The 17,822-nt window shown below is 32.8% G+C and overlaps 1 protein-coding gene across 2 annotated transcripts in view; it reads left to right on the top strand.

The window, feature by feature from the left end:
- The window catches only part of DACH1 (dachshund family transcription factor 1), a 430,832-nt gene that overhangs the window by 290,744 nt on the left and 122,266 nt on the right, over positions 1-17,822 (top strand). Inside the window, exons 4-6 of one of the 2 annotated variants that reach the window (XM_050766573.1) lie at positions 3,501-3,656; positions 4,061-4,233; positions 17,196-17,331. In XM_050766573.1, coding sequence (XP_050622530.1) covers positions 3,501-3,656; positions 4,061-4,233; positions 17,196-17,331 — 465 coding nt within the window. The remainder of the gene's footprint in view (positions 1-3,500; positions 3,657-4,060; positions 4,234-17,195; positions 17,332-17,822) is intronic. The other variant, XM_050766574.1, reaches the window with a different exon arrangement.

The following is a 17,822-nucleotide window of genomic DNA, read 5'->3' as shown; positions in this document are numbered from 1 at the left end:
CCCGGGTTCACGCCGTTCTGTTGCCTCAGCCCCCCGAGTAACTGGGACTACAGGCTTCCGCCACTACGTCCGTCCAATTTTTTGTATTTTTAGTAGAAACGGAGTTTCACTGTGTTAGCCAGGATGGTCTCGATCTCCTGACCTTGTGATCCGTCCCCCTCGGCCTCACAAAGTGCTGGGATTGGAGGCATGAGCCACCACGCCCGGCCTAGAATGGATTTATTATACTCAAAATCTGCTCAAGGCTCTTAAGGGATAGAATAGGGAACCTTGACAAAGCTTTTTTGAAGGCAGTAATTAGAGGAAAACGAAAACCATTTTATATTTTTAACTCATCGTTTCTGACTATTCAGTAATCTGGTACCCTTAGAGTAGGGTATCACAATTTAAGGATATATTTCTGCATTTCAAACCTGGTCCATCATAAAATATGTATCACAAAATGCAGTAAAAATATCAAGTGAGGGTAAGCCAAGGGAAATAGTCTGAGTCCATGAAGACTAAGACATTACATCAAACTTATTTTTCAAAAGCTTTGTTTTAACGTTGGAATGGGGAGGGACTAAGCGGGGAGAGGACCTCCCACACCTAGTCCTTACAGATTTGAATTTCAGTTACACTAAATCTTGAAATAACCTTGCTTGTCCCATCTTTTACACAAAAGAAAAACTAAACACACACAGTCACTCTTTATATATAAATTCCATATATTTAAATATGTAGGTATTAGTATATTTGTAATACCAGTAAGTCAGTTTTTTCTGTTTCTGTCTTCCCCTGCCGAATATTAGAAGTTTCTTATATATCCAATCTGCTGCTGTTTCTTGCAGTCTTAATAGTAAATATGAATTTTAAAGGTATTTATGTGTGTATATATATATTTCGTGTGTAAGCATAGTACATATATGCTGGTTTATACCGTGCTATATGTTGGCTTAAAACAAAATTGTGAAATATGCACTTAATAACTATGGGCATGTCTTGTTCTGAAGTGGCCTATTTTCAATTCTTATTTATTCATGCTAATAGAGGAAAAGGATGTTATAAATAATGCAAAAATCACTTACAGCTGACTTGGTTATATATTGTATATTTTTCATCAGACTTAGTTTCTTAATTGTTTGCTCTATTTATTACCCAAATGAGCTAACATCATGAGTATTTAACAAATGATGATTGGCGGAGATGGCTAGAAGCATTCTATGTATCGCGAAAATCTAATATAGCATTAGAAACTTACTAGAGAAAATTCACATATGAATGCTTGATATTTACCTGTGCACAAGGGACTGATATCTGTGATGCAAAAACAGATGTGAAAATGAATAGTGTTTTGTCTGTAGTTTGTTTTCAGAGTGATTTAATCAGAATGTTAAGATAATATTTTACACCTTAATAATGTGAAAAATAGAGTTATTGTGCATCTCTACTGATATGAGTGAAATTTAAATATATTTGCAGAAATAACTATTTCCCATTTATTTATTTATCCTGGCAATAAGGACTTCAATAAAAGAGGACATTAGTTTAAGTGAACAGAAAAACAAAAGTAGATTATAGGTGTAAATGGAGCTCATTTACACCTATAATGAATCCAAAATATTGAATCCAAAATAATGAATTTTTCAAATGTATGCTATCAAGAGATTATTATTATAAAACATTGTAAACATCTTCTCCATTATTTTGAATCCAAAATAATGAATGTCTATTTTTCCACTCCATATTTTAGTTAATTATCCTCAAATATGCAATATACTATGAATATGTAATGGTTACATTTGTTGAAAATTTAAATGAAGTATAAAATATAGAGAAAATTACTTATTATTTCTTACTTTCCAGCACAATTTTTATATTAAAATAATATTTATTCCAAAGCATGATTTCTATATCCCGATAGTCAGTTTTAACTGATAACATACAAGGTAAAATCAATGCTGAATCATAACATTTGACCAAATCAAATCCCACAGATTTTGGGAATTAAGCCTGCAATAAAAAATTGCATGTACTTTGATAAAGGCAATGTAAAGAGAAGATGTTTACAATGTTTTATAATAATAATCTCTTGATAGCATACATTTGAAAAATTCATCTATTTATAGTTCTTGCATGTTTGACTAGTACCTTAGAATAAGTGTCAAAAAAGTTATGAGAACAGAAATAAGGTGTATAAATTTGTGAATATGAAAAGAACTTTTATATCACAGTGTAGGAGCAAGCTGGAGAAATTTCATTTATGTGAGTCGTTTCTGCATAAAGCTATAAACTTTTTTAAAACCAAAAGCTGTCATGGTTTCTTGTAAAATAATAAAGATAATAAAGATATCCATTTTAATTGATTCTTTTCATTGTTTAATAAAATTGCTTTGTTTGATTGCTGAAGAATTTGAATTGAGTTTTCATTACCCACTTCTGAACAATTTACTCTCAGATCCAGACAGTATTGAGCTAATGAGTTTGAATTTATATTGAACCTTAACTGTCTTCATGAAGTAAATGGGAAAAAATCATGGCAGTAACTAAGTATTCTTCATTAAGAACTATGTCATAGAGATTTTACAATGAGGCTTTTAGCAGAGTTAAAGCATCAAATTGGAGTTTTACCAACTCTGCTGTTTCTATGCATATTATATGAAAATATGGTTTCTTTTTTTAAGAAATAAAAAAGTCATGAGCTAATAGAGATATTACAGAAATTTCCTCTAAGTGGATAGTTTGTATTTTCAACAGATTCAGTTAAGGAATAAATTAATATTGAATTAATTTAATTTGAGAGCACATTGAAATTGAAATGATTTATAAACACCTTCCAAGGAGTATTCTAATAAGGTATTTCGTGAACTTTTAAAATCCAAGGAATTGCCACCAATATTGAAATGCAGGTCCTCAGTTGAGTGACATTGACATGGAGACATAAATGTATATTTCTCTTTATTGAAAACAAGTGATGTATTTATTCATACAAACATGCATGCATATTTAATTTTTGCTTTGGCATTATATTCTATAAAGTGATCTTCTGTGTTCTCTGTACAATGTCTAACCAAGCTGGACATTTAATGGCTCCATTTTTACGATTTGCTGTGTAATGAAGTTAGGCACTTTATTTGATGCCTAGGATGTCATTTACTACAAGGATAACTTTGCATTCTATAAATATTAGTGTGTTTCAATTCCAAGGAGTAATTAATTATCTAGTTAATATAATAGAGACAATTTAATATTAAGCTGGATAGCCAACACAGTATTAGACTCCACCACTAGGTTAAATGTTGCAGAAATACTATTTTTTAAAATTTTGAGATCCTATATAAGAAACAGAAAATCAAAAAGAATGTGCAGCTTAGGGGAAATTTACTTACCTCAGCTTATTTCCCTAGAAATCAGTTTTCCAACTCCAAATGTGATATATTTTTTAAAACGTCATTTTAAATTAGTCGTTTTAAGATTTGGAATAATATTATATCCAAGTAATTTATATTCATTCCCCACAGGCAGCAGTGATGGTTCCTGGGATAAGGACACACTGCCCTCTTCCCCATCCCAGGGACCTCAGGCCTCTGTAACCCAGCCCCGCTTGCCTGGAGCACGTAGCCTTCCACTTAGTCATCCTCTCAACCATCTTCAGCAGAGCCACCTTCTGCCAAATGGTACGATGGCATTTTTTAGCATTAAAAAATCGTAGTTTTAAAAATTGTAATTATCAGTTGGCAAAATAAGACATAATACAGAGATATACTATATTTACATAACTAATTGGGATAAGTTAAAGAACACCCTAGTATTTTAAGCAAGATTCAGACAGATTACAGGAATAATATAGCAAAGAATTGACCATTTGTATTAAACACAGGAAAAGTTAGGAAATGAAAAACCATGGGACCAAACCAAATAGCTATAAGCCTAGTTTCTCTGAGTAGTGAGTGAAATTTTTGCATACGAAGAGGAAAAATATTTTTTCTTTGACTATCATTATTAGAAAACTTTTGAATGTTTCAATTTTTAATGATTTATGCCCTCCAGAGCAATGATGATATATGTGCATTTTTTATAGGACTGGAACTTCCTTTTATGATGATGCCCCACCCTCTAATTCCTGTCAGCCTACCTCCAGCGTCTGTCACCATGGCAATGAGCCAGATGAACCATCTCAGCACCATTGCAAATATGGCGGCAGCAGCACAAGTTCAGAGTCCCCCATCCAGAGTGGAGACATCAGTTATTAAGGTAATTCTTTTTTTATACAATTATTTTGGCATGTTCATCTTAAGCCACCATCTATTAATCCATTTTTCTTATTCCATAAGTACATTTGAACTCTAAAAAGCTAAGTGATAGTAAATAGATTATTTAAAGAGTAGCAAGTGGCCCCAGGGGCACACTACTTACTTAGGCAGGCTAGGGTTGCTTTAAATTCTCTATATATCTATTAAGATAGAGAAAAACATAGGACATTAAATGTTATAGTTCAGATTGTCTGTATTCTTACATGGGTAGTTGTGTGTATGTGTGTGTGGTGTTATGAGCATTTATGTGAGGAGAATCAGAAGCCCAGAAGGGATAAATTCTGCCACTTTCTAGCTCTGTCACCTTAGACATGTAATTCAATCTTCCTGATTCTAGTAAATATCTAATAAAGGCATAATCTAGTGTGGATTATTTTGTAAAAACTAAATGAAGTAATAAAATTGGAAGTTTCCACACATTCAAAAATACACTAAATTGAAGGTAACATTATTGTTATATAAACTTCATATGTGCATATATACACAATTCTGTCTCCTCTATCCCTGTGTATTTGTGTGTGTATGTGTGTGAATTGTATGAGTTTATATATATATATATGTATATATAATCTTTTTCCTTTATATTATTTTAAAATGTGTACTTAAATCAAATTATTTTAAGTGCATTGTCTGATTGGCCAAGGAGTAAGAAATAACAAAAAATTAAGAATAGATTATTGATTTTTAAACTAAGTAAAAGATATTTTATGCTTCATGATCATTATTTGACATTACAATTATCCCATTTTTCTGAATACAATACACTTAAATTTTAGGGTAGCCTCTGGAGCACATCTTATATAAAAGGCCCTGTTACTACTTACATACAATGTTGAGTAATATGCAAATAGGAATTTTTCTCATGTTAAAGGCTCTAAAAACAAAGAGATGTCCCAGATGCTTTGAGCAGTTTCTATAGTATCAATACCAGAGGAAAAATAACCCAAAGTCTCACAGAAGACCCGGATCAACTACTCAAAGATCGCCACCTGAGAGAACGCCAGTGAGTGCCACATTGATCTCAGCCAAGGAACTGATTTAAAAAAAAAAAAAAAAAGACCTTTGAAAACTCTTCTGTAAGAGGGAAATTGTTACCAGATTATTCAATAAGCAAGATATCACTGTATTGTTTGATTTATGATGATATTTGGTAATAGGTATTATTGAGAATTAAGCACTCTGATTGCCTCGCTCATTAAAGTTATCTAGAAGAGGACTTTGGCTGAGGGAAAAATCCATTTAAGTCTACTCATCATTGTACTCAATGGCTACTTTAAGCAAACGTTACAGGGCACTAAGTATTAATTTATACAATGTGATTATTCTCATTAAAAATATCTGGTTGTGATTACTATAATCATCTCATAATATTAATTATGTAATTTTTACTTTCAAAACTGGTAACTATTTAAAATCTCTCATTTAGGTAAGATTTACATTAATAAATAAGGCAAACATATGATAGAAGAGCAGATTTTAGCAGTTTAAAGTCATAATGGGTGTCTAAGTTATGACCTGTAGCTAATATTTGCATGAGGAATGGCTTACATATTCCTGCATCCAAAAGCCTTTATTTATATCAGGATACTTGATTTATTTTATTTTGCAATATACATATATTTTTAAAAATAGTTTGCTACTTGCTAATTAGAATACTTGGGGGAACTCCTTTTAATAAATCCTTGGTTGTCAAAGTTTCGATAAGCAGGAGGAAGAAGTTGAGTTTCCTCTGGGAGAAGTCTATAGAAAATAATTTGGGACTCAATGATTGGGAAGTCAGAAACATTCCTGTGTTTTCTTAGATTAAGTTTAGGAATGGAAAGGAGGGGGGTATATGAAGAAAGGAAGAAAATACACAAAAAGAGAAGAAAATGAGGTCGCTTTATGTTTTGAAACATGTGCCAACGCCTACTAAGTCATAGAGATATCTCACTTCGTCTCTTGTTGCAAATCTTTTCAGAAACTTGGTTACATGCGGATTAAAGGGAGTTGTGGATTTTGAATGTGTTGATGTAAATGGTAATAGTAGCAGCCAAATAGGGAACAATGGCTGTAATTAAGAATGATTATAGAAAGTAAAATCTGATAGTTTTTATTGCCAACATCAAAGTGAAATTCAGTTGGCTGTTGTGGAAGGGCGGAAAGGCCCATTTTTATCATGGCACCCTTATTTTGTGAGACAGGCCATTCGCATAGCTTCAAGTTTGATGGTGACAGGTAAAGATTACTGAAAGTAAACACATTTTAAGAAAGGCAGGAGATGATTCTAACAGTTTTAGATGCTTAAAGGCATCCACATAACCTGATAAAAATCAAGTGAGTGTCCTCAGAGAATAAGCGTGAGGAATAGGTCCTCTAAGAAGTTCTAAGTATTAGAGAGAACAAGTTAACAAATCAATCTGTCTAAATGTATATATTGGTTGACTGTGTAGTTCAGGCAGAGTTTAGTAAACTCACTTAATAGATGTTAATTAAGTTTAGTTTTGGGGAAGTTTTTATTTTCCTCAAATAAAATGGTAGACTCTTACATCCCCTGTAACAGCATTGGACACATGTGGGTAACTAGAATAGGGACTACACATTGGTTTGCCTGGGAAGATTCTATTAATAAGTGTGAAGGTCTGTTGCAAGTGAAGTGTTAAATATCAAAGAAGATTGAGCCCATATCTCGGAATTATAAAGCAACTGGAGAAATAGCCTTTAAAGAGAAAATAGAACTTTGAGAGATGTTCTAAAAGTTGGAATATACCGTTTACATTTTTTGAGAGTAATGACAAGACTTAAAACTGAACCTAAATGCAAATGGCAATAAGAATTTGTAGGACAAAGAGAAGCAAAAATATAGCTTTCGGAGTTACATATTTTAAAGTATTCTTTGTTTAGCTGTTTCTATGAAGTGAAGGAGCTCCAAAATTTTTTTTCATAACATATCTTCAATGCCAGGACATTAAATGGAGCAGGGTCTGAATCCCCAAGCTTCCAATGTTGGGTGAAATCTATTCTGCTGCTGGTTTTTATGACCTGTGAGTTAAGAATGGTTTTGCATTTTTAAGTGGTTGGAAAAAAATAGAAAGAAAAATATTTCATGACACATGAGAATTATATGAAATTCAAAATGTAGTGTTGGTAAATAAAGTTTTTCTGGGGATACAGCCACATCTAAAGTTATGTAATGTCTATGGCTATTTTCACGTACAAAGACAGAGTGGATTAAAATACTTGCTACTTAGCCTTTTACCAAAAAAGCTTGTCGATACCTGTGTTAGACCTCTGATTAACCCAAACCCACGTGAATCTCAGACTATGGAAAAGTGAAGCAGCTCAAACTAAACTCTCAAACACAATAGAACCAAGTAGAAAAAATAAAATAAAATAATTGAGAATTTACGGTTGAAAGAATTAAAGGCACTGAGGAAAAGAAAACTAGATAGATGAAGACTTTCCCACTATGGCATTATTATTTGCTTTACATGCAAGTGTCTATGAAAGAGTCTGTTCTGCTAAAGTACTAAACTTAGACTTTCTATGGCTGGTTGTATTGAGTATAATCAAGATTATTTTGAGGAGGAAATTTACATATACTCTTTAGACAATAATAATTCTAATTAAAATTCCCAGTTGTGTGGATATATGCACAATTCCCCCTTCTCTCTCTAACTCCCTAAATATCTGCAGAGATATATTAAATAATTACAAACTGTACCTGTATTAATTTCTTATGTGTCAGTGATGCCCATATACTTTTTCTGTTTAGCATTCATAGAACATCAAGCAACTTAGACTTGAGATGTTATGTAATTCAGCTTCCCCCATAATGGAGAAATAATTCCCACATCCTTCTTACTCATTTTCATATATCTAAGCTTTTGTAGGATGCTTAATCTATTTTCAGCAAATTTAAGAGTGAGAAGTATATTCATTAATCAAATTAAAATTTGCATCTCAATAGCTTCTACCTTAACTTGGTTATATTTTATTGGAAGAAAACTGTCTGCTAATTCTTCAGGGTTCTAGCCATTTCAATATTTAAGCCCTCTGGTTCGGTACCTATAGTGTTTCTGTTTTCTAGGCCAATTATTCTAATTTGTTCTGACTATTCATCTTTTTGGTTGCCTTCTTTTTATTGAAGTTACCCTCTATCCCACCATCCTCTAGAATTGAATTGTGCAATGAAGAGACACTAGACATCAACCTCAATTTGGACAATAATCTATAAATCTAGTCATAGTTCTTAAGATTTGTTTGGTAGCTGAATGTCTGACTCAGTAAATTTCTTGCCTTTCTGACATAAAATTCTGTTAAGCCAGTTTTTCTTCATCTTTTATTTGTGTTAGGAATTTTTATTTATCCACATTAAGTTTTTTAGTTTCCATTCCGTTGATTTAGGGTCTTTAGATACTTTGGAGTATTAACATCCCAAACTATCACATTAGCTATTTATGCCACCTTTGTATCATTTCCAAATTTTAAAAGGATGTATTCCTTTATTACCTTAAATGATTGAGTAAAATAAACAATATAAATCAAGAGATCAATTTCTCTTATCATTGGAAAATTCCTAATAGGTTGAAATGTTCTATTAATTGATTATCTTAGGTATCATTCATTATGTTACCCAAAATTCTCCTGAATGAATCAATATTTTTCTCAGTTTTTATTTAATAAATTCACAATGTTGTAACGATTTTGAAAAGAGCATCCTTGCTGAAATAGAAGTAATATTGAAAGGAAGAAAGGCAGCATATTTTAGTGATTTAAAGCATGTGTTCTGAAAAAAGACTACTTGGATTTGCATTTCGACTTTATCACCTCCAACCAGTGTGACCATAGACAAATTATTTAATATATTTGTATTTGTATGTAATAACAATACTACCCCATTAGGTTGTCATAATGATTAAATTACTATTTATATAATCTTTGGAAGTCTTTCTATACCGACATGATTTTCATCTTATTACTATTTTGTTTTCTCTCCAAGTATCCAAAATCATTTGTCTAAAAGTAAGTTCTAGAATTTTGCAGGGAATCCCTGTCAAGCTTGTGAAATATAGTCATAATTCTATGATGAGACCTCTGTCTCTCTGACTGTCTCTTTTTTTTTGTTCTGCTCATTTTACCTAATAAAAATTTTATACATGACTTTATTTTAGTCAAGGACTTTTGGGGTTTGTAGTGCATAGTATGCAAAGCAGATTTTTAAATGCATTTTAAGATTTTTTTCAGAGATAATGTAGAATTGTTTTTGAGAAATATGACAACATTCAAAGTACACTGCATTGTTAGATACACATCTTTCTTCCTATGACACATTACAGTTTTCTGAAAATAGGGAATATGACTTAAATTTGTCAATTTTCTTTGCTGATCTGTTATGTGTCTCCGTGTGTGTCTGTGTGTGTGTGTGAGAGAGACTTTGTGACGTTCTCATTTAAAGAATTAAACATTGAAAAATGCAATTTATAATTGTACTCATACTTTAAAGTAAGTTCTTAAAATACTATATTAAGAAATAGGACATTACTTGCATGAAGTTTAAAATGTGAAAAGATTATAAAAACTACAACCAGAGTGACCTAATTCACAAAGTAGAGTGAATCTTAGAGCAATGTGACATCATGTACTTTGTTTGTTTTTAGTTACAGAATCGTTTATTCTTTGTACAAACATAAACATCTCCGAGTGTATGCAACACTTTTAGACATAAAGTTTTTTCCCAAAAATTTGTTTAATTTTACTTGGTTTTAAAAAATAATTATGTTCTCTTTAGGTTTATTTGAATATTAATATTAAATATGAAAAAAAGATGTTAACCTAAAAAAGAAAGTATTATAACACAACCACCACTAATAAAACATCCAGACCTTGAAATACATTACATGTTTAAATTCATGATTTTATAATAATACTAAAAAGAAACTCATTGTTCACATTTGGAGAATTTTGGGGGAACTGATGTTTATAAAGGACAATAATGGCTTAAAGATAAATACTTGGACGGGATCAAGCATTTTTCCTGCCTTTTCCATAAAAACTGATCCTAAGAATAACCAAATGATTCATGAGGTAAATTTGGGATCATAGAAACCTTCTAGAAAATAAGTGTGTAGGAAATTGCAAGCCCTAATGAAGTGATGAATTGCCGCCATGATCATCGGTGGTGGCTGGCATCATAAAAGGCAACCAACCAGACATTACGCTCATTATAGAAGCATGAAACACCATCTATGAAGTAATCGTACCCCCACATCAACTTGAACCAAGCCCCCAGATGTCACTATGCAAGAAACTCAAGGGTCAAAGGAACATCGGAACGAATGAGACTCATCAAGGGAACTGCAGATGAGAGGCTCATAGTGGTGGTGGCCTGTAAGAACATACATTTGTGCCTTGCTACTTTAAACGTTGACTTTAAACATTTATCATGCAAGAGAGATTGATGCCTTTAAAGGCAGTGCTGGTCAAATCAGCACTTACCTTTTTTTCCTTGCTGTTCTTCCTTCACCTCTATATCCCTTGGCTGTAGTAAAGGAAGAAGTCCTACCTTTTAATTAAGATGCCAGTATTTATTGTCAGATGGCTCTGAATTATAATTCCTGAGTCAAGATTTTATTTTGTTGCTTAAAGTAACTTTATGTTATCAAATAGCAACCTAAAAATTTACAAGGCTATGTGAATTTTCATACACACTTGGGAAAAATGTAGTTCCCTACCACCAATGAGTAAGTGCAAAAAGACAACAGGAGAATAAAATTAAGTTGTTTCAGATTATATTAAGTTGTTTCACGGGGCCTTGCCAGTTTCATGTTTAGAAAATTTGAGTATTTTTTGAGTTCCATAATCAAAGTTTTTTTAAAAGCTATGTGCATTATTGTTTGGGGCTTCCTCAGCTATGGAATCTTGATTTAGGTTGCCTGGTCCTTAACCAGGTGTAAGCAGGCTAACATCATTGACTGTCTCTTAAAAGTACTTTTTAAGCATTTTTCTGAATACAGGATTCCAATTCTGCTATTTGTCTTCTTTGCACATTTTTCCAAAACAAAGGAATTTGAACACCACTCTTTGTGTGAATGATGTTGCATTTCACTAACTACATTTACCAGGTGTGATACATGCTCCATGGGGAAAATAATTTTTGTCAGTTTTGCTTAATTTTATATAACCAGAGCCTAGATCCTGCCTGGTACATAGTAACTGTTCAGTAAATACTCATTGAACTAATGTATTTAAGCCTGAGTTTTCTTAAAGCTGAGAAATTTTGTTTATATAAAGTGATGGTCACCTTCATCAATTTTATAAATTAAAAGTTATATGAAGATAACATTTAGGCTGGGCACGGTGGCTCATACCTGTAATCCTAGCACTTTGGGAGGCCTAGGCGAGTGGAACACTTAGACCAGCCTGACCAACATGGAGAAACCCCGTCTCTACTAAAAATACAAAAAATTAATCGGGAGTGGTGGCAGATGCCTGTAATCCCAGTTACTCAGAGGCTGAGGCAGGAGAATTGCTTGAACGGGGAGGTGGAGTTTTCAGTGAGCCGAGACTGTGCCACTGCACTCCAGCCTGGGTGATAGAGCAAGACTCTGACTCAAAAAAACAAACAATAACAACACAAAATTTAATATTACAAATTGTCTCCCCACTTCTGTATCCTATTCAGTTAGGGAATCTCTATTGAAAAACAAAAAATGAAGAGAATTAAAAGGAGAGCAAAATAAATAAAAGGTAAATGAAATCATCCTTTAGAGAAATGAGTTGTGATTATACTTACCCTAAGAAAATATTTTAATTCAATAATATACATTTTTAAAGTGGAGAGGGGGCAGCTGAGATAATGCAATTTTAAAATGTATAATTAATCACGTGTGTAGTACTGAACATTTTACACTTTCTATTTTAGAATTTGAGTACGTTGTTTCTGAATTCTATTTTTGACTCTGAATTATCCTACAGACCAAATACTTCTTGTTCTACCCAGAGGCAAAAATGCAGCTTTTCCTTTGTTGTTCTTCTGTTACTATTAGTTTATTAGTATGACCTTTTTTTCAGTGAAAGAGTACTTCTCTTAAATTTTCATTTATTATTGTGGTGAGTTTTATAAGGATGGAACTTTGCAAAAGATTGTGTTTTATTGATTAGTGAAGTTGATGCAGGACTATAAAGGAGTGTGTTGAAGTATTACATTAAATATTCTTCCTCTCTATCCTGCTTCAGCCCCTTATTGGAGGTTAAAGGGTATTACACAAATGAAATGATAAATCCAGTTTACATAGTTTTCTTATAGACATTGAACTGCTTCTTTCTTATTATGTCTGAATAAAACTCATTATCTATTTTGTTTCAGTAATAATTATGAGATTCCCTCCTAAGCAATTCTTTATTGTCTCCATTATTCTCCATCTTATAGAATACTCTGGAAAGGCAAGCATATAAATATGATAAAAGAATTAAGCTGTTGAAGTAAATTAATTTATTGTGCAACAATGTATTCAAATCTTACTTCCTCAATGGATTTTACTTTAATGAAATTCTTCAAAGAACAATACATTAGGTTCCAAAGATTGAAATTATACATTAAGTAAAATGACTGAATATGTTGTGTGTCAATTTATAGAAAGTTTCAATTGAATAGTTAAGCTTTTAAATCATAAAAATTTGCATAAATTAAAATATTTTCTTCAAATAACAGTATTAATTGTCCTTGTATCCTTTGTTCTTGAACACAAAACTACAATTAAAGCAAAAACTAAGTTAAATGTAAATTAAATACTATAATTTTACTTATACATATTTACTGAGCTTTAAATTATGCTTTTAAAATGCATTTTACATGAAGATTTTAATCTAATTTATTTTTACTTAGTATATTATATCTTTTTAAGAGTATTTTGGATGTGTAAATGAATAATGGAACAATTCATGAATTAAAGGGTTGATCACAGACAACTTTGACATTTAAGTACATTGACTAATAAAGCATTTTTCTAGTTATATGGGAAATGTTAAAATAAACAAGGAATTATTTTAATGGCATAATCATTGTTTCCAGAGATTTACGCATTAAGTATTTAAACATTTTATGAGTTAAATATCTCAGAAAAATTATATTCTCATGCTTTCCATTAGCACTACTAAGAAATCTATTATGACAGGAAAATCAGACTTGCAAAATCATTTTAGAGAGACTGATTTATTTCAAGATTGTACTTTATGTCTGTTCAACCAAACATATGCATTAATATAATTATTAAGAAAAATATTAAAATTTATTGATAGATAAGCATTGATGTGAGTGACCTTTGGAATAAAATAGAATGGTTAATTTGGAAAATTCTGTTAATAAAAATATAGCAATGCATTTTCTTAAATATACACCATGTATTTCTGTGTAACCCAAGTGTTAACAGTTAGATGTATTAGGAATTAGCTCTAAAGCTTAGACAAACTATGCTTCTATTAGAATTTCAAGAAATCAAGATTAGACTTTAAGAGTATATATCTCTGGCTATGTATGCAGTTAGCTGCAGTATTGTTTCTTAATATATTTATACAAATTATAAAGGAGTTCTACATATATAACCTTATGAATGCATCCTCTATAATAAGTGTGTAGATACTTCAAAACCATACAAAACTAAACTTTTGAATTATGGCTGGCTACACACAAGACAAGATTATCCTTTGATTTGTGATTACAATGATTTAATATGAGCATATTGCCATTTGAAGCTTCTTTATAGTTTAGGGTAATTATAATTAGAAAACAGGAAGTAAGTTTTGGCATCCAGATGTGAAGTTTCTGCTCTTTTAAGTCATATACAAGTTGTTGTTGTTGGTGGTGGTGTTTCGTTTTGTTTTGTTTTGAGATGGAGTCTCGCTGTGTCACCCAGGCTGGAGTGCAGCGGTGCTATCTCAGCTCACTGCAAGCTCCGCCTCCCAGGTTCACGCCATTCTCCTGCCTCAGCCCCCCGAGTAGCTGGGAGGAGGCGCCCGCCACCAAGCACGGCTAATTTTTTGTATTTTTAGTAGAGACGGGCTTTCACCGTGTTAGCCAGAATGGTCTTGATCTCCTGACCTCGTGATCCGCCCGCCTTGGCCTCCCAAAGTGCTGGGATTACAGGCGTGTCACCACGCCCACCCTACATGTTTGTTTTTTAAAACTGTTGGTCGTTTGTTTGCCTTAGACATTTTAAAAGCATACATGCTTCATTTAGTTAGTTTGGAAAAATAACTGCTAATACATTCGTTTTCCATGTTACCTGTGATAAAGATTTCAAAACATCTTAATCTGCAATCTGTAAAGTTGGATGCCGTCTTTCTGTAGTATCCTAGCGTGTAACAAATGCATGCATGTTATAAACTTATCTAAACAAGTTAGTTTTAAATTTTAATATCTGGGATGTGTGTGTTTGTCTTTGCCCTCGCCCCCTTGTTTTCTCTCTCCTCTCCCTATCTCTTCTCTCTGTCTCTTTCTCTGTCTCCCTTCCACTTTCCTTATTTTCGTATTTGCAGTATTTCAAGTGGAAACCCCACATAACTTGAGATGGAAAATATATTGCGTGTTGCTTACGTTTACCTACATACCAATTTTGCTATTTGCAGAAAATAAAGCACTTAATTGTTAATCTCTGAATAATTATGGAAAAGGGCTAATGCTTTTTAGTGTAATACTAACAATACATCTGCCTTCTGTGGCGGTTTATTGTCTTTTACAGAAGCCTGTCAGCACATATTAGCCCTGTCCAAAAACTCTTAAAGTTCAGCAAGTAATCATTACGACAAGATTCTAATATGCATTGCAACTTTTGAGATTAAAATTTAATTGACCTCTTTTTTTCTTTTCCTTTACAATATTGTTTTGTCATGAAGTTTCTTATAGCACTTTTTTTTTTTTAATTCCATGAAATATATGTTAGGAAACCATTTTATGACATGGATTTGGGGAAAGGGCTTGGCTATTTTTTTCTGGTTATTTTCATTTTATTTGTCATGGTCTTCAAAATGAAGTCTAAGCATATCTGTTGAAGATGTTTATTGGCAATGTACACCATTGAAAAATTAAAAGAGTGTGACTAAAGTACAGCTCAATCTTGTTTCCATATTAAAATAGGGAGAGCTTTAAAAAATACTGAAATCTGGGTCCCATTTTAGTCTTAGTATATTAGTTTTCTAGGGCCATTATAATAAAGAACCAGAAACTGGGTAGCTTAAAACCACAGAAATTTATTGTCTCACATTATTGGAATCTAGAAGTCCAAAATCAGGACTTCATAAGGGCCAAGCTCCCTTTGAGATTCTAGGTAGAATCCTTTGGTGTCTTTCTATAGCTTCTGCTAGCAGCTGGCAATCCTTGCTATTCCTTGGATTGAAGCTGTATAAGTTTAATCGCTTCCTCTATGGTCACATGACATTCTTCCCTCCTATCTTCACATCTACTTCTAAGGACACGAATCACGTGGGATTAAAAGCCACCCTAATCCAGTATGTTCTCATCTTAACTAATTATGTCTGCAAAGACTCAGTTTTCAAATGCATTCATATTGATAGGGACCAAAGGTTAGGGCTTCAACAAATCTTTTTGGGGGACACAATTAAGCCATAATCCTCAGTAAACCAGAATCTCTGGGAGTGAAACTGAAGCATAAGCACATTTAAGAACATGCCAGGTGATTCTGATGTGCAGCCGGATTTCAAAGCATCACGGTGCTGATGGAATCATTTTGACCAAAGATGAGCATGATCATCATTCTCACTGGCAGTACAAAGCCTGGAGCCTCCTCTTTGTTTTCCATATTAAGTTAACGTTGACATTTTGGAAATATTAGCCTCCTACAGGCCAATTACATTTTAGATTTTTTTACCTCTATTTCATATTTGCATATCTTCACCCTAATAAGGAATAGTGTACTTATTATTTATGAGTACATTATACATCTACATACTTTATGTAGTTTTCTTCCACACTTTTTACCATTTATTAATTATTGCAAAGGCATCAAGACCTGTGTCTGTTAATAACTGATGGTATAAATATTTTGCTGCTCAAAGTAGCAAGTGTTCACCAATGGGTACCTTCTTTCTTAATCTGTAATTCCATTTATAATAGTTAATTGGAGACATTTATATAATCTACTTACAGATTTGTCTAATGGAGAATGCACAGAACTTGGAGAGGGAGGTATGGAATGACACAAGAGTGTTGATATAAAATAGAGTATCAGAAAACACAGTACCAAATTTCCCTGGGACATAATTGATACATGTTTCATAAATGTGCCCTTAATACATTTGTGTGGTTGAGTTGAAGCTAGATGTGGTAGGTACTCTGAGAATTATTTAAACCAAAGAAAAATATTCCAATATGAAATAATAATCCATTTCCGTGATGCCTTAAAATGTGACTGAGTATGTCCAGAGCAGTGCCAGGATGGAATACCTGTTACAAATTCCTCTGGTATTATTATTATGGTCAGTCATGTTGATAATGTGTTTATTACATGATCTTTAGATACTTACGGAAACACGGGAATATATTTAAAGATTTCTTCAAAATGATAAATAATACTTCTTTGTTCTCCAAGACCTTTGTTGTCTAATGGGTTCTTATTTGGATATTTTTGGGTGTCTTCTTAGGGCTTACTTTTTCTCCAGAGTGGATTGACATTTGCCATTACTGCAGTCGTGCTTGCCTGTAGAACCATAGTTTCATAAATCATCTTTTTCTACTTTATTTGGCTTTGCTCAAGATAAATGTATCTTTTAGTACAGTTAAATGCTGATGAAACAAAGTGTTTATTCTCTTTACATTTCTTATTGTATTGAGAAAACCAACATTCATTAAGTAAAAGTTCGTCATATTTAATGTCTTTTCTACCCTCCTTCTCTCATTCGCTGGTGCAGGAGCGTGTTCCCGATAGCCCCTCGCCTGCCCCCTCTCTGGAGGAGGGGAGAAGGCCTGGCAGTCACCCATCATCACATCGCAGCAGCAGTGTGTCCAGCTCCCCTGCAAGGACTGAGAGCTCTTCTGACAGAATCCGTAGGTCTTATACTTCTACTTGTCACCATTTTAAACTTTATTAGGGTTCAGCTGGCTTTTCTAATCAACATGCCCTCATTCCAAATAGATCTCAGATGGATCATGTTCTGAAGCTCTGTAGCAATAGCCATTTCTCAAAATTATGTTTCCCAGTTCGTAATATCATGAGGTATGATACTACATTAACAGGTCCTGATATAAATTTCCTCGCTTCGATGCCACATATAAAGATTTGAGCTATGAAACAGAGAAAATAAGTAACCTTTTGGATTGGTTTCTGAAGTAAACACAACCAATTCTCAAATATCTAGTGTCTTGGTACACTGTTTATAGATTATTCAACATCATTCCTCAAATACTACCCGGCCATTTTTGTAATTCACTGACTTTTAAATTTTATCCTTGTGTTAATGGAGATATCCACAAAGAGAAATGAGTTAAATTCAAAATAATAAATTTTAAAAACGTACATTTGTAAGTCATTCAGGTGA

This window comes from Macaca thibetana, chromosome 17, assembly GCF_024542745.1.
Source record: "Macaca thibetana thibetana isolate TM-01 chromosome 17, ASM2454274v1, whole genome shotgun sequence".
Taxonomy (NCBI): domain Eukaryota; kingdom Metazoa; phylum Chordata; class Mammalia; order Primates; family Cercopithecidae; genus Macaca; species Macaca thibetana.
This window is presented reverse-complemented; position numbering and strand designations above follow the sequence as displayed.